Below are 24,964 nucleotides of genomic sequence, written 5' to 3'. Positions count from 1 at the left end.
TCAAAAAGCCTTCCCAAAGTATTCATGTCTAGGGTGATTATTTCTTACCACACCTAGATTAGTTGTGCTGCAAGCGGTAGGTGGGTAGGTGGCGCGTTTTGTTTTTTGTTTTTACCGTGGTCCAAGCTGGCGGTCATTAGTGCATATTATGGAAATTGTGTCGATTAGACTGGAACTGGTGGAAAATCTGACCATTACGTGGAATCCGTGGATTGAGTTTCATGGTGTTTCACAAAAAGTGGCGCATTCGGGTGCTCTACCGCTGTCTGGTAGGTTTGCTTACATTTGTTAGGTTGTGAATGATTAGCTAATGGGAAATTTATTTCAGCTGCTGACGTCGAATTTGGTCCATCATGGGGAAGACGAGGAGGGAATCTTCGGATTCATGGAGGAGGACATCAGGAATGAGAAAGCTCGTATCGTAGCACTTTTACATCTGCAAGGAGCGGTATGCTACCGTTACTTGCTGCGTAGAGCAGTGCTTCTGTAAATTTCATACGCTCTGTGGGATGCGGAAAAGGTGCCTGTTGCATACGTGCGATCCATGGATACGTTCCAGTCGTGGTGCGATAAGCTCGTAGCGCTGGTGGATAAGGTGAAATACTCTGAGACCGAGGCCGGTGGGATTTGCAACGATGAGATGGGACCTACAGGAAGCTGGAATCGATTCGTGCCCCGTGCTGTCCGAATGGCTGGTTCCATCGGAGCTGCGTGGCACAGCTTCCCCATTCGGCGGGGTACTTTTTCAAGTGCCCTTTGTGCAGCAACAAGGACGACTTTAGCCAGGAGATGCAGCAGCGTATGATTTATATACCGGAAAAGTAAGTGAGGCGGAGGTGGGTGAATCGGTATTGGAATACTGAATATTTTTCATTTGTTCTAGGGATGCCTCGTGGGAGCTGGTAACTGGTCAAGAAGATTTGACTGCCACGAGGGGCTTCCGTCGAAAAGTTGCTTCGAGCCATACCGGTCGTAAGGCTCGAGAAGCTCAGCTCGAAAAAGATCAAATCGTTGACTTCTCCGAAGAATGAAGTATCCTCCGCCGGATTATCGACCGTGTTCGATTTCAACTATCGTGTAAAGTTGAACAAAAAGCAGCGTCGAAAATCGATGGTAGAATTGCAGTCCATCAAGGAGGTCATCCGTTCCGACACGGATATGCTAACGGATGCCTCGGCGGAACAGGAGATCGTACGTACCAAAACGCCTGCCCAGAAATCCTTTGCCAAGCAGTTCAAACTAAAGCTTCTCGGGTCCAAATCCGAACCAAGAAAACGGTCGACCAGAGAGTCTGATCCGGAGCACGATTGCAAAAGATTTGATTGCTTCACCAAGGTTTTCACTTTTCTAAGAAAATAAATTATACATTGTTTGAATTTATTGCTTTTCAATCAATAAAAATACCAAAATTAAAAGGACAGTGATCAAATACATTGTATAGATAATCCACCGGTAAACTACGCATGAATATTCAAAAGATAAACTATACCCCTTATACTTCAAGTTTATACTAGGCTCGTTTTGTTGGCAACTAAACGAAGCCTGGGGTCAACCAGGCGAATAGCGTTTTAGTGTGATTTTTAAACTAATTAGTTTAATTTTTTTTCTGAGTGTACAACAAGATCGCTGAGTAGAGGCTTTATAATAGTATACATGAATCACTTTTCTCGACTAGTTACTTCAGCTTTGTCAAGGAGAAGACTCAGCAATACAAAAGCTTTCGGGAAAATGGCGTTCGGTGAAATGGCATTCGGCCAAATTTTCCATAGTAATTTTTTTTTCGCTCCTCTCTAGCTCGAAACCTGGCTACTCCCTTGGTTAGAAGCCTATTGTTGTGTATGGAGACCTTCATACACAAAAATAGGCTTCTAACGCTTCTAACGTACCGCAACAATAGGGATGTTTCCCCTATATAAATAAATAAATAATTATTTATTTATACAGGTACACATATCGATCAACGTAATTCAAGCTGATGTATGAAATAATGATGTAATAGCAAAAAGCAGATACAATATTACATCAATGGATGTAATTTTGTTCGCAAAATCGATGTACATCGTACAATGTGATATTACACAACCGATGGATTGACCTGGTTGCAGCAGTTTCGATGTAATATTCACCAACTTTTTTTTGCTGTGTATTAATACCACAAAATTTCAAAATATATAAATAAATAAATTTATAACCTGGGATAAGTTTGTTGACCTAATCGCGTGTACCTCTGAATGAACGGCTTTATTTTCATCGAAAAATACTATACCAGGTGACACATAAATAGCGTTTGACGCGTTGTTTGTTGATATGCCGAGGGGAAACGAGAAAACGCTGGTCAAGTGGACGCCAGGATTGATATAGAATCGAAAATTTTATTAGCGTCGTAGTCGTCGCAGTGTTGAAGAGTATAGAGAAAAAGATGCAACTATGGATAAAAATGGACAGAAAGGTAAATATTATCGGTTTTTTTTTCGTGTAATTCAAATATTAAATTTGCGAACGCTATGATGGGAGTGAATAAGTAGCTTTAAGCGCCGGAAAATCGGTGATAATGAAGTGAAAAATCACAGATGAAGATTGGTGCGTGGGAGATCTGATTATGTATGCAAAAGTTTGAAAATTCAAGTTTCGACGAATTGCTATGAATTGCTATATGTTTATCTAATTTTCGTTGGGAGAAATTCATCATTACTGTGATGGCAAAGTGGATTTCGCTGGATGGAATCGGACCAGAAGACGTTTTTCGAAGGAATTAGCTGAAATCGGAAGCGAATTTGATCAAGGAGAAAGAATTTGTTCCGAGAATGGCCGTCTTGGCTTTGGTTGTGTTGGTGTATGCGACGAGCATTAAATAATGTGTGTTGTCTATATAATATGATATGCACTATGTTTTGAAATATTGCTGCGTTCCAATGCGGTGGCTGAGTCACCGGAGTTCGCTGAGCCGATTTCTTTTCCTGCATGTATTTACTGAAGAAGAGGAGCAGCAAGTTGTTGGTTAGTACCTTTTATCACTACATTCTTCACGAAGTCGTTCGGAATCGGAAAATCAAATAAGAACGCCGCTCAAGAACGACGGTATTGCGATGCGACTGCACGGCGTCGTCGTCGTCGTCGTCGTCGGCAGTGACTTTGAAACGGCACAAGTGAAAACGGGTGCTAGCCAGTAGAAATTTGCTTTTATCCTCGATTGACCTTGGCATTTCTGTAGCGGCGCTAAGAGAAAAGATAAATTAATTTTGTTTTTGCTGGCATCAGTTCATGGTATCGAATGTTGGCCATTGAGGGAAATCGATACTCTGTGGCCAGAGGTATAGGATATGACTACATTGAGGGTCTTTGGGTGGTTGCTAAACGTCAAGATTCTGATTCGTAGGTGCTTGATAGGAGAACTTAAAAATGAAGAACTCAGTAAACAAGAACAATACTTAACGAGAATTCTTTGAATTTGTTGCTAAAAATAACTCTTCAATTAAATATCCCAAACAACTCTTAATGTGGGCATGTAAATGAACAATCATTGAACTGTGTGCGATTGTTTTTGTTTTGAAATTCCAACCTGCCTTGCTTGTTTTCAACTTATATCAGTCTAGGCAGGAGTTGGGTTGGATATGGACATCATCAAACGGCACGACTGTATTGATTTATGGCATAACGCTAATTTTTGTTTGTTCTTTTCAATCACAGGAAAAAGTGATTTATCGTGTGCTAGCTGCTACAATGCAATAGAAAAAGACGAATACATTGCCGCACTCGGACAGGAATGGCACGCTGACTGCTTCAGGTAAGCCCATGTGTATTGCAAAACTTAAGTTGACCGATGCACCATTAAAAGTAAGTCGAAACGAAAATAGGAAACGAATTTCAAATGTGTTTTCTCATTGGACGCGCTCTAATCGAATTATATTATACGTTCTTCTTTTCGTTTCCTTTTCTGTTTCTTATCGGACTGTGTTAATCGAATGTTACTTGCAGGTGCTCAGTGTGCGATAGTCATCTTTCGAGCTGGTATTTCGAGAAGGAGGGTTTGCTGTTCTGCAAGGATGACTACTGGGCAAAGTATGGCGAATGTTGCCAACAGTGTGGTCAGGTGGGTTTTTAATTTGTTTTTCAGGCTGCGCATTTCATTGCAACGGTGATTTCGTTTTAGGTGATTTCCGGTCCTGTTATGGTTGCTGGAGATCACAAATTTCATCCGGAGTGCTTTTGCTGTGACTCGTGTAAGATTTTTATTGGTGACAGAGAGGCATATGCGCTCATAGAACGATCCAAGCTGTTTTGGTAAGTTTAAACTAAATTCTCTTATTGAACTATGATTGTATTGAAAAGATTATCTTTTTTCTCAGTGGACAATGCTACAAGAGGCAGTTTAAGGATACCTCAAAACCGGTACGACAAATTTCAGGCAGTGCCATGACAAATGAAACCGATGGTGCATCGAAGAAGACCCCGCACTCTATTCGGCTAGTAGAGATTCCGTGGTCCAATGTTAAGAAGGATGGTATTCGCCTATCGGTGGAGGAACACCTTTATGGCCTTCCAGCGCATTCCGCCGCGGGATGCAAAGGAGTTCGAATCTCGGAGTAAGTCTTCTGTTTTTTTTCACTGTTCACTGATTTCATCTTCTTGTGCTTCGAAATTACTAACCGGCTAACTTTCACTAACAATTTCATAGGGTGTTCTGCACTTTCTATGGGCAGGTTGGAAAATACATTTTCTCATGTGTATCTACTGCCCTAGACGCTTGTTGCGGGGTGCTACATTGTAGGTAAATAATCGCAAAGTTCTTAACCATTTGCCTCGGCTTTATTTCGCTATTCAAAGCCTACGAGCCAGAATGCGTATTGACTTACCCTTTTTTCTTTTACCAAATTTTCCTTAGAATTGATCTTACATCCGATCTGATGTCCCTGCATATCGGAGACAAAATTCTCGAAGTAAACGGTACACCAGTCAGAGATGCTCCTCTTGAAAACGTGGAACAGTTAATTCAAAACTCCGGCAAAGTTCTTCAGCTGACAGTGGAACACGATCCAGAAGTAGTTGATCGATGTCATTTGAGTCGGAAGAACGCCACCGACGAACAGCAAGTAGTGGCATCGATGGATGCCAACTGTAACAGTACCGGCCTCACCGTCGATAACAACGTGCTCAAAGAACGTTCTCCCTCGCCAAATAAGTACGATAAGGAAAGAATTTTCAAGAAAAAAGACGAAGGTTACATAAGTGGTACTTCGCGAAAGCTACAAAAGCGTCTGAAAGACGTAAACTGTAACAATGGTAAGTACTTTTGAGGGAGACAATTGTTGTCATTCCAAGAAACCTACCAATCTTCATTTTTTCTAGCTTCAAACAGTCTTAAAGAAAAGGAGCGAAGTTCCAGTATGTCCAAACTGCTGGACGAGTACCAGCAACATCATCACAGTGGAGATTTCTACGATCTGTCTCGTACCAAATCCTTCAGGGTTGAGCAGAAAGCAGCTCGAATTTTCCGGGCATCGGATCTCGTGCAGGGAGAATTGCTGGGGAAAGGTTTCTTCGGTCAGGTGTTTAAGGTGACGCACCGGGTGACACAAGAAGTGATGGTACTGAAAGAACTATACCGAGTGGATGAAGAAGCGCAAACAAATTTCCTTAAAGAAGTAGCCGTACTGCGGTCTCTATCGCATCACAATGTATTGCGCTTCATAGGAGTGCTGTACAAAGATAAGAAGCTACACTTGGTGACGGAATTCATACCGGGCGGTTCACTAAAAGAACTGATTCATGATTCCGGCCTTCCTCTGCCGTGGGGACAGAGAATTAGCTTTGCTCGGGATATCTCCTGTGGTATGAGTTACCTACATTCCATGAATATTATACATCGGGACCTGAACTCGCTCAATTGCCTCGTACGGGAAGATAGGACGGTGATCGTGGCCGATTTTGGATTAGCACGAATCATCAAGCAGCCTTTCAGCACAGCGTTCGAAAAGTGTTCGCAAACTAACGGAACTGGAACCATCGGTCGACGTGGAAGGCCTCGCCGTCAACGCTATACCGTTGTAGGAAATCCTTATTGGATGGCTCCGGAAATGATGCGAGGGAATAAGTACGACGAAAAAGTCGATATCTTTTCCTTTGGTATCATGCTTTGCGAGATCATAGGGCGAGTGCAGGCTGACCCTGACTTTTTGCCGAGGACTTCGGATTTTGGACTGAATCAAGCAGTTTTTAAGGAGAAGTTTTGCGACCAATGTCCAGAACCTTTCTATAAGATTGCATTTTTGTGCTGTGACTTGAATCCTGATAAACGGTAAGTACTCTTAATGGATAACATTATGAAATGCTTTGACTATGTGTTTAGTATTACTTCTGCGTGAAGTCAACGATTTACATAGTTGAAGATGCTAATTTCAAATAACAGACTAAAGTGGTAATTTTTATACGATAGATGAGGAGATGAAAGTATAGAATTGATAGCTCCGTCAAAGTACGGCAGTGTGAAAATTGCATATAGAGAGTAGAAAGCGAGCAAGGACAACTTTAGGAAGGTACAAATCGGTTTTATCATCTCTCTTTACCAAACTCCCCCGTTGGAGAGGGATGGGAAGTGGGAATCCCCGCCACGACTGGCAAAAAGAGATGATCACCGACACGCTCAAATACCGACGATGTGTTTGAAACAGTTCTACCGATTTTTACCGCACTCCAGTTGTTATCGTTGACTGCGACAGGCTCCCGAAAAAGTCGTCTGTCACTTCGTTTGTGATACCACTACAGAACCACCTTGAAGTAGTGGCAGCTGGCCAAATCGGGTATTTCGTCAAAACAAACAAGAGCCTTGCACGCTTTTTGGCCACGGAATTCTGCTTCATGTGCCGGTTCGGATGTTTACTGGCTTTGTACGACTTGTATCCTTCCCTGGCAAGGATGTTCCGCACCGTTTGAAAGTTGGCGTTGTATCTTCTGGCCACATCTCGGATCGAAAGTCCGGGGTTGGCTTTAACGCACCTCAACACCTTACTGCGCAGCTGACGATCCCTGGTTCCAGTTTTTTCGTAGATCCGTTGATTCCTTTCCACACTCAGGGTTTCCTTGTAGGTTTTGAGCACTCTACAAACTGTTGTTTTCGCCATCTTCAGCACTTTAGCCAGCTTGGAACCGGACCACTTAGGATTTTCCAGGTGTTTGACGTCATTTCTGAACGCGATCGACTAATTTCATCAAACTTGCACCAGTTGTTCTCTATAGAAGTGTAAACAAACCACTGTCAAATATTTTCGATTCCCAACACTAGAGGCTTGCCTGCGGCGCGCGAGGGGTGTACCAATTTTCCTTTAGTCAGCCTTTAATACCAACAAATGCCCTCTTGTGCCACACCTGTATATACCTCATTGTGCTGGGCTAACATTAATATAAGAAGAAGAAGAAAAGACAATAGGGGGACTTTTATGAACCAATTTTCTGTCAAACGCGAACCAGTGCCTGATTGGTCGGGCGAACGTATAGAAATGCAAGAATTTTAAGAACAGGGAATCTATTTTCTTGTATTTTGACATTCGACTGCATCGCCCATAATGAAATAGTTTTTGCACGGTTGTTTCCACAAGAGAAGAAGAACACGTCACAGACAAAAAGAAGCCAGTTGTCTCCTCTTCCTCTTAGACTTTAATACATTTCATTTTTCAAATCATGTCCATTGTTGCTTGATTTCCTATAGTCAACTCCAACCAACCACCGGCCACCAGTGGCGCTGTTGTGGTAACGGTGATAAAAATGTAAAACAACTGTCAAACGTGAGTCATATCAGTATTTTCACTTTTTAAATTGGATATTTGCATTGTTTTATACGTTTTTGGTGATCAAAAAGTTTGTACAATTGTAGAAAAAATAGCCTTCTTCAAAATGGCAAATGACTTCAATGATGTCACTGCTTGCAATCAGGAAAATAGTTTATTTTTATAAAACGTTAAGCTCCACGGTTAACATTTTCATTGCTGCTGCAAGATCGTTGCATTATCCCGGGATGCAACGAGAACAAATTTCAACTTTTTCGAGTTCCGAAGTCGGGGAGCAACAAATTCGCGCAGTGGAGAAAGGTTGCCACTGTTTACAGGGACAGAGCGAATATGCTTCATCATTTGTTTGAAGCAGACTTTGTTGAATATAAGCTCCAAAGTTTGTTGTAGTGCTGTAGTTGAACTTTGCAGCACAAACCCATTCTACTGGTGTAGCCCAGGCACACAATATGCTGAGGCTCTAAAAACGCTAGTCCTTCCCGTATAGGTCGCACGGAGTCCCAACATAATCCAGTATATCCAGCAGACGTGGACGTCAATTTCGGGATGGGAATCTGCAGTCATACAAAACATAACCTAAATAATATCGGTGCATAAAAAACGCATTTTCATTAACTTTCAATCACAGTGCAATGAAAATTCACATAACATTGCATTGTTCGACAAATTTCCCACACGTATCATTCATAAAAATGATCGTATCTCACTATTTTGAACTTTATTTTCAATACTTTATCATTCAAATTCTGGAATTTGAACCGGCTGTCATAAATTTATCACCATCGACTAGTACTATTTCCCGCCACTAGTAACGCATAAATTTCCCTTGGATTCTACTATCCTTGTGGGACTGTTATGCGGTTATGGGTAGGTCCTTGCCGTTAAATCAGTTCGTTGTCTTTTTCTATTGGTCGCTGTAAGAGCACCCGTACCAATGAGTAAATAAGGCACATTTACCAACCTCTATCATAACGCTACTTGCGTACCGGGGGTTGCTATTCAGGTGGGGGAAATATCAATCCGCACCTTGGGAAGTAGTGAGTTCATAAATTTAGCAACCCGTTGGCAACGCATCAGATGGTTGCTGTTTTGAATAAACGTCAAAAGTTTGTTTTGCCGGTGTGGAAAACGGTTACTTAAATTATGACTCTGATAGCAACGACCGGTGTGGAGAGGAGTGATTAAGCCAAAATGGAAACGCTGTGCGTATGTAAAATAGTGCCGCAAATGGCAACGACTGGTGCGGTTGCTCTAACAATTTGTAGGTTTCGGACACATTAGGTGGTGAATCACTCTGCTTCCAAATTCAAGACCAACAATTGAAAATGACTCAACTCTATTTTGTAAACAAACCTTGTAAGGCCATTTTCTCGCGAACCTAAAACACAATCGGGTAGAGCAGAATTTTCCCTTACCTGTTCATTTTGTTGGTTTGCGTTGGCGGACTTCGGTTCGCGGCAAAATGGCCTTGCAAGGTTTGTTTACAAAATGGAGTTGAGGCCTTTTCAATTGTTGTTCTTGAATTGTCCACTTACCATCAAGCATGTGAAATTCATTCTCTAGCGCGAGCACCACAGAAACACAATAGCTATCCTCACTTACAAACAGATTGCTGGCCGGGTGTAAATTCTTCCAACCAAGTGACTACAGATAGACTCGGAACCAGCGTTGCCAGGTTGTTAGATTTATCTGGCACAACCAGATAAATTTATGCTCTGCCAGACTGATGTTTTAAGAAATGTGCCAGGCTTTTCGGGTTTTGTCAGATTTTTTCAAAATAAAAGTGGCATCCCTGTTCGGAACTGAGCAAATATACTGTAAAAACAATATAGTTCACTCTTTTGTTTTTTTCGGAGACATGATTTTTGGCTAACAAGCGTGCCATTGCGTCGGAAAAGGCAACTAATTTACTAGTGATGTTCGTTTTTGCGGTGCTACACTGCCGAACACCGAACAAAATCAGGGTGTAGCTATCGGTTGCACCTTTGTTTACAAACAAATGATGAGCTGTCAATGACTCGCGCTTATTGCTGCTTACAATACACCGATGTAGTGTAGTAAAAACGAAAATGACAATCGGAATCACGTTTTCATGTAGTTTCCATTGGGAATGCACATAATATTTTTCAATTAATAAAACCAATGATATCTATCTGAATTTCACATAACATTCATGTGATCACATGAGTTCTATATGATAAATCACTTAAATTACATTTAACACATAAGGTTCATGTGATTTTGTGGTGCAGTTTCCAATTATGATATCACTTGACTATCTAATGAATATTTTATATTGGATATGTGATTTATTCTTTAAGTGTATACTTCTAGAATGAGTAAATTTTTCGGCGATTTTTCTCATATTCGAAAGTTTTACACAGTCTACAAGGAAGCTACGTTTTCTAAACTTAAATTTGAGTCCATCTTCTATGTCATGTAGTATGGACATACGTTAGCTACTTAGTACTGGTCCTTTTGCATGCCAGCAGCGGGGGAACGAGCACATCTTAGTGGGAAAGTGAATACCAGGCTACGTGCACTGTTGTCATCAACCCTGTTAGTGTTGAATAATTCAATCTTCTTAATTGGACCGGTAAAATGTCTAAAATGGTCATTTATTTTTTATTTAATCAGTTTTTGATATTTACCCACTCATCTATGTTAATGAGTCAGACTTCGCAATTAATTGTTTTTATAAGCTTAAATTCATTGCTAGAGGCAATACATCTGGCACCGCTGTTTCAATGATACTTTCATGATTACTAGCAAAGCAATAAAGTAGAAATTTGTGATAATTTTGTTCACCAAGTGTTTTGTGAAGCAGTCGTTTTGAGTTTCGTGTATTCGATTGCGGTTAATTGTGCTATACTTCGAAGAACACAAGTAAGTAAATACAGTGAATGTGTTTTACCCAGGAAATTTTCGATCCAAAATCACGAAATACATGTTTTAAATTTTCGAATTCATAATATATGAATGTATGTGTAAACTAATGATGATGATTTTATGATATTTAAAAAAGAAGAAGAACACAAAATTACTTACCCTTTGTAGAACCTTAACTTTCCACCACCTAAATATGGAAAAATCGACAATCAAAAGAGCAATTTAAAAGTGTTGTTGAATCAGGATCAGAATTGCTGAAATGATTCAGATAGGAACGAATATCGAAAAAAGGTCATCGAGAAATGGAGAGTACTGTACAACAAAGCCAGAGAGAGCGGCCCAAAAGGCCTGGGTTCAATCCCAGTCGGCTCCGCCGGGATTTTCTGAGGCATAAAATCTCTGATCACGCCTTCCTTCGGAAGGGGAAGTAAAGCTGTTGGTCCCCCATTCATGAGTTGATGGTCGATAGGTGGTAGGCAGCGTTGCCAGATTGTTTCAAAGTTTATCGGTATCGAACACGCAGAAAAAAGTTTTTTAATTTCAATGATATTATGTATTAAAAACAACAACAAAAATTATCATTCCCCGGCTAATAACTTTTTTTTATTGAATTCAACAATAAATCTTTATTGTTCGGACATAAAATATTTTTGTTTTTAAAATCTGTCAAAAACGCAATTAAAAATATATTTTGTTGAATTTACAATATTTATTTTCAAACAGACAAAATCTTTTTTTGATCAAAAAAAAAATTAAGTTGCTTCCAAAAATAACTTTTTTTGATTTAAAAAAAAAATGCTGCGATTAACAATTTGTCTGTTATAATTTAAAAAAATTGGTTTGGCTTAAATATTTTAATTTTTAATTTTAGCAGTTTTTCTATTCAAGAAATAATTTTAAATAAATTTAATAATTGTGTACGGTATCATTTTTTTATTTATTAACAAACGGTTAATTAACAATAGGTTTATCAATTATACAAAAATTACAAAAACGGAATTATGACCTTTCATTAAAGGTATGCAAATTAATAGTTTGCGTTTCGAAACGGGCAACGTTTCCACGGTGTATTGATTTGCTGGAATTGGGAAAAAAAATCGTTGAAACACGTATTAAAATGCAAATATTGAATTCCTTACCAAGAAAGCAATTGACAACTTGTTCAAAAAGAACTTCTTCCGACGAGTCCATTTTGCGTTTTAAATAAAGCCTAGAAATGGCGACTAGGAAGCCGAGCATGCGCAAGCATTGAAAACACACATATACATTGACAAAATGATCCTGTGTATGTTTTGGAAAAGTGTTGCTTTTAAATTTACAATATATTTTTTAAAAGCAGGGAAAATAATATTTGAAGACAAAAATATATTTTATTGAATCTACAATATATTTGTTTTCAGAATTTGCAATGAAAACAACAAAAAACATTTTTGAAGCTATAAAATATAAATATTGAATTCAAAAAAAGTTATATTTGACATTGCAAAATATTTCAATAATATTTTTTTTTGGTTCAATAAGGTCAATTTTCTCTGCGTGAAGGTATTAAAAAATCGGTATTTATCGGTATTTACTATTTAATTAATTTTATATTTTTGCCGTTTTTGAAAGCGAAAATTTTAACGATGGTGACGACTGGGACTTGAAGAAAATTGTTTTATATAATGGCTTTCTCAGTCTTAAAACACTCTTTAATTTTTTTAATTATTTAAAAAAAAATATCGTTGTTCTCAAGTGGTGATCAAAATTGTGAACAAGTAGTTTTTTCAATTAAATATCATTAAATGCAACCAAAATATGGAAAATCAGCCACAACAACGACTAAACTACATATTGACAATAACGACAAACAATATTTTCCCTTGAAAAAGGCCACAACTTATGGCCGAAATGTCGGGCAGATTACATCGTAATCGTTGCAGTGTTTTAAGACTGAGAAATTACCGGCAAAGCAAAATTTTAGCTTTTGAACTATGATTGAAAAATTCCGGAAGAAAACTCCGGGGAATGTTTGAATTAGCTTCTGAACGAATCTGAAATAACATCCAGGGAAAGACGAAAGAAGCTCTCATGGATGAAGTTCGAGAAAGGTTCTAAGAAAAGTTGGAAAACATCCAGGAAACTTCCAATACACGAATTGAGAAAGTTGACGAAAATTTAAATAAACTGTCGAAAAAAAAAAATCGGATGTTACATCCAAAGGAAGCCAGAAAATGTCGGAAATCGGAAGTAAATTTCCAGAAGGTGCCATTTCCAGGGAAAGCCAGAAGAAGCTCGGAAAAAAACTTTCATTAGAATAGTTGAAGATGCTAATTTCAAATAACAGACTAAAGTGGTAATTTTTATACGATAGATGAGGAGGAGATGAAAGTATAGATTTGATAGTTCCGTTTAGAGTACGGCAGTGTGAAAATTGCATATAGAGAGTAGACAGCGAGCTACGACAACTTTTAGGAAGGTACAAATCGGTAATCAATTCTATACTTTCATCTCCTCCTCATCTATCGTATAAAATTACCGACTGAAGTGTTTGAAATTAGCATCTTCAACTATGTAAATCGTTGACTCCACGCAGAAGTAATACTAAACAATAGTCAAAGTACTTTCAATAGAAGTCAAACAAAAAAAAACCTTTGGCTTTTGGTTAAACTTCCAGAAGAAGACGAAAGAAATTTATGAGAGAATTAATTGAACTTCCTGGAGAAGACGAAAGAAACTTCCTGTAGACGATGGCAGAAACTTCCTGAGGTAGATTGGAAGAAACATCTGGAGAAAGTCGGAAGCCAGAGCGCTTATGGAACAGTCGAAAGAAACAAGGACATAATTCCGGAAGAAAGAGATTCCTGGGGGATGTTCTAGTGATCTAGAAAAAATTCTGATGTTTATAAAACATGCCTGAAGACTCTGCAATTTCCCTGAAGTTTTCGGAAGATTCCTGAAATGCACTTAGGAATAATTCCATAATTCCTCGAAATTCCGTAAAAGTTCTTGTATCTTTCCTGAAACTAGGGGCTGTTTTGGAGTTCTCTGGTCATCCTCGAAGCGCTCGGAACTTCCCTGATTATAATAAGACTACCGGAATATATCTAATCATCTATGAAGGTCTCTTGGACTTTCTTGAAGATTACGAAATCTCTTAAGTGCTCTCACATTTTTGTTTTTGAATTTATTGTAACATCAGCATTGAAGATCTCTGATCTTCCCGATTTTTTTTTTAATTTTTAAAATGTATCGACACTGCAATTAAAAAGCATAGAACATCCAATTAAATAAATGTTCTTACAATGTTCTAATTGTTATGTAACTTTCCTTAAGTTTCTTAAATTCGCATGAGCCCCTCAGGACATTGCTGAAATTTTCGAAAATTCCCTGAAAACCATTAAATTTCCCTGAAGTTCTTTGGACTTGTGAAGTTTCCAAAATATTTATGATGTTTCCTTAAGTTTACTGGAGTTCTCTGGACTTTTCTGAAATTTCCGGGTTTTCGTATTTTATTAGAAGTTAATGAACCTGTCTTCAATTTATCGAAACTTATACTAAAGTCTGGACTTTTCTGAAGTTTCAGAACTTCTTAAATGTTCCTGCAGCTAGTGTGGATCTGCAATAAAAATCTGATAGCATCCTTGAAGTTCCGGGAAAGTTGAAAAAACTGGTGGGAGAAGATGAAACAATCATTCGAGCGAAGGCTGAAGAAGCTTCCAAGGTAAGCTGGAAGAAAATTACAGGGAAAGTTGGATGACACTTCAGGAAGTTTAAAAATGAATGAAAACTTCCGGTTAAAAAAATATTTCTCGATTCCCTAGGAATTACCGGAAAGAACCATCGACTATTTCTCGATTGATGGGTAGTCAAAAACGGTGAGAAAATGCAAACATTTGTCGAAAGAATGATCAAGCATAAGGCATCTTTAGAGATGATTGTTTAGAATTTTGAAGGCTTAAAAATATCTGAGGTATTCAAAAAGAAACAAGTCTCTCACAAAAATTTTCTCCGAAATTTGAGCGAGGTTTTTTGATTATTTCAAATAAAAAAATCGGTATAAATCGGTATAAAATCTAAAAAATCGATATTCTGAGGAACCTTATCTGTATATCGGTATCTAGTTCAAAAATCGGTATATCTGGCAACACTGGTGGTACGGTCCAGGTGTGGGAGCTCTGCCTCCCTGGTGTCGGTAGCATTGGTACTCAGTACGGAAAACAAGATCGACGGAAAAAAAATCACTTGAAAAACACAATTTTGTTCCAAGACCCGGATAGACGAATGGCATATACCAATAGACTCATCTCAACGAGATCGGAAAATGTTTCTGTATGTGTGTATATAAGTATGTATGTATTTTCGTATGAGTGTAACTCATTCAATTTTTGATGTCTGGACCAATTTGAGTGGAACAAGTTCCAGAAGATGTGTTTCAGATCACCATATTGATTTTTTTCCCGATCAGAATTATGGTTCCGAAAATATGAACAAAAATGTGAATTCCAGATTCCACTGGAGAATTCACAAAAGATTGATATATCAAAAACTCATCATGCGACTCTGCAAATCACATTAGAATTTTACTAAAAGATAAATGGTGGACATATTCAGACCCAATGATCACAAGATTCTGACATGCGCCGAAATGCATCGTGCGATAGTTCAAATCACATGGAACTCAACATAATGATCAGTGAAGGATTTATACTGATTTTTCATAAAACTTCATTGATATTTATATATGGAAGAGAAAAAGTGCGTATTCATCATCGAAAAAGTGAAATTTTGAAATGTAGAACGCTAATGATTTTTATTCCGATCGCACATTGGGTTACGGAGATATGGCTAAAAAGTGACATTTTGAAATAACCGGCTGAGCCGATTTGAATGAAACCACTTCCATTTTGTTTAAACCGTTCTCCCATATGACGCTATTGAATTTTATCCTGATCGTACATTGCGTTCGCACATTTGAGTTTTTAAATTTTTGCCTTGATTACAAAAGTCTGTAAATATCTGTGAAAAAACTAAAAAGTATGTAAATGTCTGTAATGAAAACAATGTCTGTGAAAAAAAAATGAAGTCTGAAATTTCGACAAAATAATTTCTTATTAAATTAATTTTTTTGGCATATGAAAATTCATAAGTTAAGAAACTTAAGAAACTTAAAAAAAAAATAAAATGTAGCAGACTGCAATCGAGTCTCGACTTATGAACGACACATATAAATTTCATAAGCGTGACTTATGTATGATTTTCGTTTAACATGAGGTAGGTCTTATACGCCTATAACAATTTAATTTTCCCAAGCGTTGAAAGACAAGTGGTCAACACACATGCCCCGTAATCTTAATGTCCATAGTTCGGCTCCAGTCTGCTCCGTTTGAGATTTGTTTTGTCAATATTATTTTTCGTAAAGAAAATCAGAAAATTTTTAGTGGCTAAAAAAATCAAAAGTGGATCTAATGTAATTCTTACGTCCATTTGCCTCAGTGTATAATTCTTCTTCTTCTTCGCAGTTCAAGCTTATCGCATATTGGCTTATTGCGTGCTCTTAACTTAGTTTTCTAGATGCACTTCCACAGTTATTTATTAATTGAGACCTTTCGATGCCTGGACTATTTATGCATTAGTATAATTGTGTGGCAAAAGTACAATCATACTATATTACGCTCAGGAAAGTCGAGACATTTTCCGACCCGAAAATTCCTAGACCAAGACCATGGAATCAAACCAGGCCTTTACCAACTGAGCTAAGGGCGTCTATCAACGCTTGGAAAATAGAATAGGTTAAAGGAACCACTCTTAAACCTCATGTATTACGATAATCATTCATAAGTTGTGCTTATGAAATGCATAACTGATTGGAATTCATACGTATCTTACACTGAGGCAAAGGAACATTAGAATTCCATAAGAACCACTTATAAAATTTCGACAAAAGGATTATGGAAATCATTAGTTAGCTTATGAAACTTTAAAAATAATAATATAAAATGTAGCAGACCGGAAACGAATCTTGAGCATTCAGATTATTGACCCCATGATTTATTCCTACGCCTTTCAACGCTTGGGAAATATAATAGGTTAAAGGTGTATAAGAACCACTCGTAGTACCAGTACCTCATGTATTATATTAATCATTCATAAGTCGTGCTTATGAAATGTATAAATGCCTAGGGAGTTCATAAGTATCTTATGAAATCAAAATTGACCAGGTTCATAAGTCATGTCTTATAGAATTCTTAAGATTTTTTTGTCTCAGTGTATGAAATCAATATTGTCCAGACTCATAAGTCATGTCTTTTGGAATTTTGAAGATTTGTTTGCCTCAGTGTAGTATATTCTTTAAAAAAACAACTTTTATTTATAATTGTCTTTCTCTTTTTTTCCAAAAGGCCTCCATTCGATATATTGGAAGTGTGGCTCGAAAGCATGGCTCGGAATGCTGCTCTCGGCAAACCTCTTCCTTCGGATGTCGCATACGAAATTTATCACTACAAGGGCCAGAAGAGCAACGACTCGAGCATGTGTACAACTCCGGATGGCCTAGCAACGCCACCACCTTCGGGCGTAAAACCATCACTGAGTCGCAAGAGAATCAACGAAGGTATGGTAGAAGAGAAAGAAAATTGTGAAAAGACGGTACGACCCACCGATGGTGGTGTCGATATGGTAGACTGTGCAAGATCTTCTAATGGAGTTCGGGCAACGAAAGACAACATGGAAAACAATAACATTACCAATAGCGATAGCACTAGTAGTAATAGCGTAAATGCAAGCGGTTTCATTTTAGGCGGTACGGAAATACCGAGGTCGCCACATTTGAGTAAGGATTTTTCTCCCAATGGGGATCGGATTCGGGATAGCATAAGGGCACGACGAAGACAGCGGATGATACTTAACAGGGAAAATCAGCGGAAATCTTTGGATTCGAGTAATTTGGGTCTAAAACTAAGCGGTATGGATTCAGTGGTTCATGCGGATTCGAGTGTTTCGGAACCAACCAGTTTGATTCAGATTGATCCAAATGCACTGAAGCAACCTCCTTCGACGGAGGACGTTTTGAATTCGGTAAAGGATACTCTGGAAAAGAATCCTGGTCTAGCGAGGAGGTGCGATGAGTCACCTAGGACGAAACGTTACGGGGAGAAGGGTTTCATTATTCACGTAAACAATGGCAATTTAACATTAAATAACGTAAAAGACTTGGAAGGTTGCTCAGATTTTGACTCGAGTTGTGACACTAGTTTAAATTATATTGATCTGAACGGCAGCAGCGTAAATGCTAGTTTGTTACCTGCTGTAGAAAATGACGATATGGTAAGAACGAGGGAACCGCAGGATATTTGGTCAGTGCCGGTGGTTAAAGTTTCCCCAGAATCAGCAACTGCACATGTTGCTGTAAACTTAGAAGCACAGAAAATAACGAACAAATGTGCTCTGGAAGATCTTAGAACACAGTTGAGTATGTGTAGGAAAGACGATTTAGAAAAGCAGCAATCTGAGAAAGAAAACGTTAAAGTAGCGGTAGTAGCTGAAACTAAAGACGCGAAAAGTAGTAGGATGTTCAGTAAAATTAACCCGCTTGCAACTATTCTAGGAGGTAAGAACAGTTCGCCGGAGAAGGAAAGATCTAAGAGTCCAATAAAACCCAATAAATATACATCGAAGCTATTCCGTGTTAGTGATACGCCAATATTTGAGCGACGTAATATTAGTTCTCCAGTTCCTCCACCAATGAAACGTAGCGACTCAGGTGATCAGATTAAGCCGCCAAAATCTTCAAGTCAAGAAAAACCTATGTTCGCTTCGAAGCAAAAAGTTTCACCAACTTCTGATCTAAAGCCCCAGTCTAGTTTCGGTGAGAGTACTCCGACCTCGAGTGGTAATAGCTATGCCATTAGTAAGCTTAAAGCCTCTAGAAATATCTTTTCCGACAAAAATCTTCCTCAAGTGTTTGTCTACAAAACCAAAAAGACACCAACCGCAACGGCCCACGTTGCATCTGATGCCATATGTACAAGTAGCTCTAGTACCATTACTAGTAGTAAGTCGAAATCGTTAGCGGTAACAGTAGAAAAGCCGCCCACGAACAAGAAGCCACCGATTGCCGGTGGCGCCACTAGTAGTGGCAATAGTATACTTAGTTTAAATAAGAATCGCACTTTTCGACCGACGGAGAGTAGCTCGACAAGGCATTCCAGGCGTCAGCACTTGGACAAACCGGTCGAAAAATATGTGGCCTTATCGTCATCCCTTAGTGGAAGTGGTAGCAACTCTCGCACCGAGTCTCCTTCGCCTACCTGTGGTGTTAGTGGTGCTCAGAGTCGAGTACGAACGCCTAACAACCGCACCGGGATACTTTCACCTGAAAGCATCCGGAAGCTTAATGCCAGACTATTAGAAACTCGCAAACTGTCCAATGAAAGTGAGGCAAGTGCTAGTAATTCTTTGATTAAAAGTAGAATTACAGGGCACGGTGGAAAATCCACGGGGGCGCACAAAGGAGAGGCTCATCATGAGAATAAAAGTCGGTCAGTTGTGAAAACCAAAAGAGGTGAAATCAAAGCGGCAGCTATATGAGCTTGTCTGTTGGATTTTGAAATCTTTGCTTTTTTCTTGTCCCAAAATATCTAACATTAAAAATTAAAAATTTATCGGAAAAGAATGCCCGCACCCTCTACAATCGATACATTACCGAACTGGTTTCCCTTGATTCTAGTTTGCCTTCACATGTTGTTTTCTCATTACTCAGGGGGGCACTCGTGATTGACTAGTAATTTGTGAGAAATTGACATATGTTTCAAAAGCTACAGGTTCATACTAGAAAATGTGATCATGTACAAAAGCAAGATTGGTTAATTGGGGTCTACAGCGTTTGACATACGACCGTTTGGCATACAGTCGTTTGGAATACTTCGGTTGGCATACAGTCGGCTGGCATAATAGTCGTTTGGTATAACAGTCGTTTCAAACGACTCGTTTGGCATATTGCCGTGTTATTATAACATTGTACAACAATAATAGTAAATTTAGATAGTTTTTGGCATCTTACAAAAAAAAAAAAAACATAGCTTATTTTTGCTTAATCATTAATACAAACGGCGGTATCACGTTTATGGGGATGCCATTTCCCGAAGTAACATATCCCGAAATGATACATTTTCCCGTATGCCATTTCCCGAAATGATACATTCTCCGGAATTTCTTTTTCCAGAATGAGCAATTCTTTATTGAAATCGTCCAAAGAAAAAATATTTAGGGCTAATATCTAATGTTGGGCCTACTAAGCACAACCCACATTTTACCTGTCTATTTCATGCGGATTATTACACAAAATGGGATGTTGCCACTAAAGATGTTTTCAAAATTTACTCTTTCCATACATACTTTATACCGTTAGATTTGATCAAGAGTCACAAATGGTCGAGATATTGTCAAAAATCTAACACCCTTTCTTGATTTCAAACTCGGCTTATGAATTCTGATTGCGTCCTAACGCATTTAAACACAATTGAATTCACTTTGGCGTACGTTTGAAGTTAAGGGCTTCTTTTGTTTTCTAGAAAAATTGGTGTAAACACCCTACATTCTTTATCAAAATATTGGACTTTGAAAATGAATCCTGATTAATGTGGGTGTGGTTTTCCGGAAAATTGCATTCTGGGAGGAAGGAAATATTCCCTTCTTTATCAAAGTACATTTTTCCCAAGTACTATGCCAAACGACCACTATGTCAAACGACTATTATGCCAAACGGCATTATGCCAAACGGGGTAGAGCCGATTAATGGATTGATTGAGGATGCCCATTCAAATTTCAAATCGTTTGTGCAACTCCTATTTCTGCACAAATGGATCGTAAAATCTGTAGATTTTGAAATATATTTTTCTAGCAAGCTGTAGCAGGAGTAATGGTAAAATAAAACTCATCCAAATCATACAATAACAACTGTTCATCATAGGATAAAGTCTAATCGATTCGCTAATTGATTTAGAGCTGCTCTTCTTTGAAATATCAAGAGTGAATTTTCAAATAGCCGTATCTTATTTAGTTAAAAAACATTCAAACGTCAATAATTTGTTTGCGTGGGCGAGCTATTTGACGTTTGAATCTTTGTTTACAAAAGAAGATACGGCTATTTGAAAATTTATTCTTGATATTGCAAAGAAGAGTAGCTCTAAGTCAACTGGTGAATCGATCGAACTTTACCTTCTCCAATTCCCATGAAACTATGTGTGTTTGAATTCAGCCATTTTGACTCGCGCCTTTTTTTTCAAAATGGCGTATTCGATATTTTTCAATAAATCATAGCATGAACACGAGTCGTCTAATCGAAATGATTTCTGAGACAAAGTTGTAGAAAAATAGATGGGCTTTCTGAAAAAAAAAACAATATATTATATATAGTATTGCGCATTTTACACCAAACTGGATAAATAAGCGCGTTTTCATTTATTAAAAAGTGTGATAAATGTGCGAGTTTCCGTCTAATCCTCCTGATGTCTTCGGTGCACTTATTCCTTACGATGCAAGCAATAAAGATTGGAAGCTCGGGACATGGAACTGCAAATCGCTCGGCTTCCCGGGTTACAATAGGCTAGTCTATGACGAACTTCAACCACTTCGGAGTCGTAGCACAGCAGGAACTTTGTTGGACAAAGGGTATGGAAAAGCGGGCATCGAAGGGCTGCTTTCTACCAGAGCTGTGGCAGCACCAACGAGCTGGGAATCGGCTTTGTAGTGCTGGGTAACATACGCCAACGTGTGATTAAGAGCCATTTATTCAACGTGCACTGCCCACACGAATGGAGACCCTACCATGAGAAAGAAGCGTTTTATCTGCAGCCGGAGCAGGTGTACGAGTTCAGATTGACGGTGACGAAATCGAGGTGGAATAAAATTCGCCGCCGCACGAAGCTGACTATCTACAAGACGCTGAATAGACCGGAGGTTTTCTCCACGAGTCCTAGTTTATGCTCGTGGAGGACCAACGCGCCCTTGGTGTTTTCGAACAGAAGGTGTTGCGGATCATCTACGGTGGAGTGCAGACAGAAGACGGAACGTGGAGGAGGTGAAGGAACCATGAATTGCACCAGATGTTGGAAGAACCATCCATTGTCCACACTGTAAAAATTGGGCGACTATGGTGGGCTGGGTACGTCGAACAAGAAGAAGATGCGCGCCACGGGTTAGGTGGATCGACCAAGTAGAAAGCGAGCTGAGGACCATTCGTATACTACGAGCCTGACGACGTGTGGCCAAGGATCGGATAGAGTGGAGACGACGAGTGGTTCAGCAGAGGACGTCACGTCAAGGCCTTAGCCTGATTTTTTCACCTTGATGTGTTTTCCGTCGGACTTGTTTTCCGTACTGAGTACCAATGCTACCGACGCCAGGCAGCTTTCACACCTGGACCCTACCTATTAACCCATCAACTCGTGGACCTCGTGGACTTCCTTTCCGAAGGAAGGCTTGATCAGAGATTTTATGCCTCGGAAAATCCCGGCGAAGTCGACTGGGATTGAACCCAGGCCTTTTGGGGTGAAAGGCGATCACGCTTACCACTACATCACCGGCGTCGCTGTTAGCCTGATATGTAATTTAAGTTAGCAAGCAATAAGTGCTCCAAAGACACCAACATGATTTGACAGAAACGTGCACATTTATCACACTTTTGGCATTTTTGGGCAGTCCAGTTTCAGATGCAAGCAGCAATATACTTATGCCCTAATACGTCACGTTTTTTAGGTACCGTCGTGGCGGGCTTCTTTGGACACTTTAATGGTGTAAACAGTGAACTCGAACATGTTTGTCTGAAATCAATACACTGAAAACGAACCTTACCCAGAACCACACGGGCAAAAATATTGTCACTACTGCAATGTATTGACAATCATATTGATGCAAATATTGATGAACAAACACATTGCCGCAAAATCAAAAACAGTTTGATTTCGTATTTCAATATTTTTCCTCATTTTGCCCTTCTGTTTGACAGAAGCAGATGGGGCCTGTGCATCTTTTGTCAGTAAGGTTGTCATTTGTTTTGGAATATTCCATCAGATATAACACATTTGATGAGAAACAGCCCTGTATTGATTACTCACAAAAATTATTGTTGAAAATATTGACGTATCGATGGAAATATTGACAATACTTCTACCGTGTGGGGTGTACTAGGAAGTGAGTCACTTTTACTCATTTGTATGGAGAAATTTCGTGGGTTACTCATGCGATGAGTGACCTACACTTTTGGAAATTTCTCCATACTAATGAGTAAAAGTGACTCACAACTGAGAAAAATGACTCACTCTCTGAGTTAGTTTTGTTTTCAGTGTAAAGTAGTTATTAATAGGATGTGGGAATACCTTTATGGCATGTAATGAGAAGTATTTGAACGACCAAGATTGATTGTAGAAAATGTTCGACAAACTGCAGTCGAAATGTTTACAGATGGGGTTCTTTGACACGGGGTAAATTTTCATCTATTTTGATAATAAAATGGGCAAAATCAATTGACACCATAAACTCCATCCAAAAAAAAAAAAAAAAACACAAAAACATCGTCACATCAGTCGAATTATTGCTTTAACAAATTTAAAAAAAAAAATCATGAATTTTTTTGTATGGTGGAGATTTAATATGGAGAAAGAAGCATCACCTCTTTTTTTCTGTACCTGGCCATTACATTGTCGTAAACAATTTTCCTTGTCTCCCAGTAGGATAAACCTAAAACATAGAATAATAACTACTCTGTTACTTTGTTACCCTGTTGTATTCAACACTATGGTGGCCCGCTCATTTGAAGTCCTCTAATTCTCAAGAGGTGAACCACCAGAAAGCCTCTATTGTAAGAAAAAAGTCCATGAAATATTTTGCACTATATGGTATGGTGAATGTTAAACAACTCCCGAGAGGTGTTTGTGAATGCCACGATGTTGGGTCAAATTTATGAGAATGTACACTTTTTATAGAATTCGTTGGTATACTTTTCCGCTTAATTATGGGAAATGCTTAATGATATTAACTTAAGATTTTATACGATCGAGTAAACTGTAGTCCCAGTAATAAGTTGTTGATAACCATTTAATCGATTCTCAAATCTACTTCATTTGATTCAACAAGTTTGAAAGTGTTCAAATAGCCCGTCCAGTTCTAGTTCGACTTTTCACCCCTCATTTCGGTGATATTTCTAATACTCAAACGATGTCTTTTAAATCGCGGATCCCCTCCGTGTTGCAAGCGCGCTGATCTCATACAAGCTTGTAGGGCGATACAGCCACATAAAGAGAGCGGAACGTACATAATGGGGGTTATTCCGAGAGTCGAAGTGACTTTTGTCACTAGTGAAGTGAGTGATTTGCACAGAGCCACTTCACCTCAAAGTGACATTTCTCACTTCTCACTGTCTGTCTCTGTGTGTATTCCCTCTAAACCCCACTGGCCGGCAGTGTTATTATGGAAGTTGACATTTCTCACTTCACTAGTGACAAAAGTCACTTCGACTCTCGGAATAACCCCCAGTGACGTGTTAGGGCAAACGTATATGCTTCACTTTAGCTCAGGAGATCATAAGCAACTAAAATATGGTAAAATGAGGGGGTTAGAAGGACTTTGATCGATTCTCTTCATCGACTTTCTTTTTTGATAGCCACAGCTTTATAAACAGATTTTGCGCTATTTCTGCCACATAGTTTGATAAAGAAGGTTCTAGCATCTAGAATGGCACACTAATCAAGGAATGTGTTTGCCGCTGAATTATTAACGAAAGAGAAAGCCGATGACCAGAATCGATCAAAGTCACTTACACCACTTTTCTTCTAACCCCCTCAAATGTTTTTGTCCTAGAAAGTCGTGTAGCACTGTGTAATTATTTCCGTGCGTCAGAAAAAAAGAAGGTTATGCCAAGAGTCTGACTTGTAATGTGGTAGGGTCAAACTACTCAGAACTTCCTGTTGCGTTTCGAAATATTTCAACAGACAATTTTTCGTTCTCCAGAGGGCTATGTATGTGTCAAAAAGTTAAAAAGTTGTCGTGATAAAATAGATTTCTGGTCCACTGCACATTTGTAATAATTTGGATTGGAATTAACTCGAAAGTTATCTTTTTGATTTGTGGTACCTATTAATACATTGTCTACGCACATTTCGTCTGATTTTAATACCTGTTATTGTGCACCATTTAATATTCAGAATATAACTTACTCCAAGGTTCAGTTAAAGGTAAAAAAAAAAAGAGTTCAAAATTAAGAAAGTTAACGTAACGTAAGCAACATGTTAATCTCACAAACTAAAATGTCTAAACGT

At 38.8% G+C, this 24,964-nt stretch overlaps 1 protein-coding gene across 4 annotated transcripts; it reads left to right on the top strand.

The window, feature by feature from the left end:
- Nucleotides 1-2,338: 2,338 nt before the first annotated feature.
- LIMK1 (LIM domain kinase 1) lies at nucleotides 2,339-20,195 on the top strand. 4 transcript variants are annotated; one of them, XM_065232576.1, is made up of 9 exons: nucleotides 2,339-2,449; nucleotides 3,688-3,784; nucleotides 3,976-4,090; nucleotides 4,151-4,281; nucleotides 4,347-4,583; nucleotides 4,676-4,768; nucleotides 4,883-5,280; nucleotides 5,347-6,295; nucleotides 17,051-20,195. In XM_065232576.1, exons 1-9 carry the CDS (start codon nucleotides 2,428-2,430, stop codon nucleotides 19,236-19,238), a joined length of 4,230 nt encoding a protein of 1,409 aa, XP_065088648.1. In that variant the 5' UTR covers nucleotides 2,339-2,427; the 3' UTR covers nucleotides 19,239-20,195. The 4 variants fall into 4 exon arrangements, with proteins under 4 accessions (XP_065088648.1, XP_065088800.1, XP_065088574.1 ...); XM_065232728.1 differs by lacking the exon at nucleotides 4,676-4,768; XM_065232502.1 differs by lacking the exon at nucleotides 2,339-2,449 and having other exon boundaries at nucleotides 2,616-3,784.
- The last annotated feature ends 4,769 nt before the right edge of the window (nucleotides 20,196-24,964 follow it).

Source organism: Ochlerotatus camptorhynchus, unplaced genomic scaffold (assembly GCF_037179485.1).
Source record: "Ochlerotatus camptorhynchus isolate MF236.1 unplaced genomic scaffold, CSIRO-AGI_Acam_v1.1 ptg000003l, whole genome shotgun sequence".
Lineage (NCBI taxonomy): Eukaryota > Metazoa > Arthropoda > Insecta > Diptera > Culicidae > Ochlerotatus > Ochlerotatus camptorhynchus.
This window is presented reverse-complemented; position numbering and strand designations above follow the sequence as displayed.

Coding starts and splice junctions, on each gene's coding strand:
- LIMK1 (XM_065232502.1), top strand. CDS start 3,612: ATGGACATCATCAAACGGCACGACTGTATTGATTTATGGCATAACGCT. Junction 4,584..4,675: donor AAAGGAGTTCGAATCTCGGA/GTAAGTCTTCTG, acceptor ACAATTTCATAG/GGTGTTCTGCACTTTCTATG. Junction 4,769..4,882: donor TGCGGGGTGCTACATTGTAG/GTAAATAATCGC, acceptor AATTTTCCTTAG/AATTGATCTTACATCCGATC.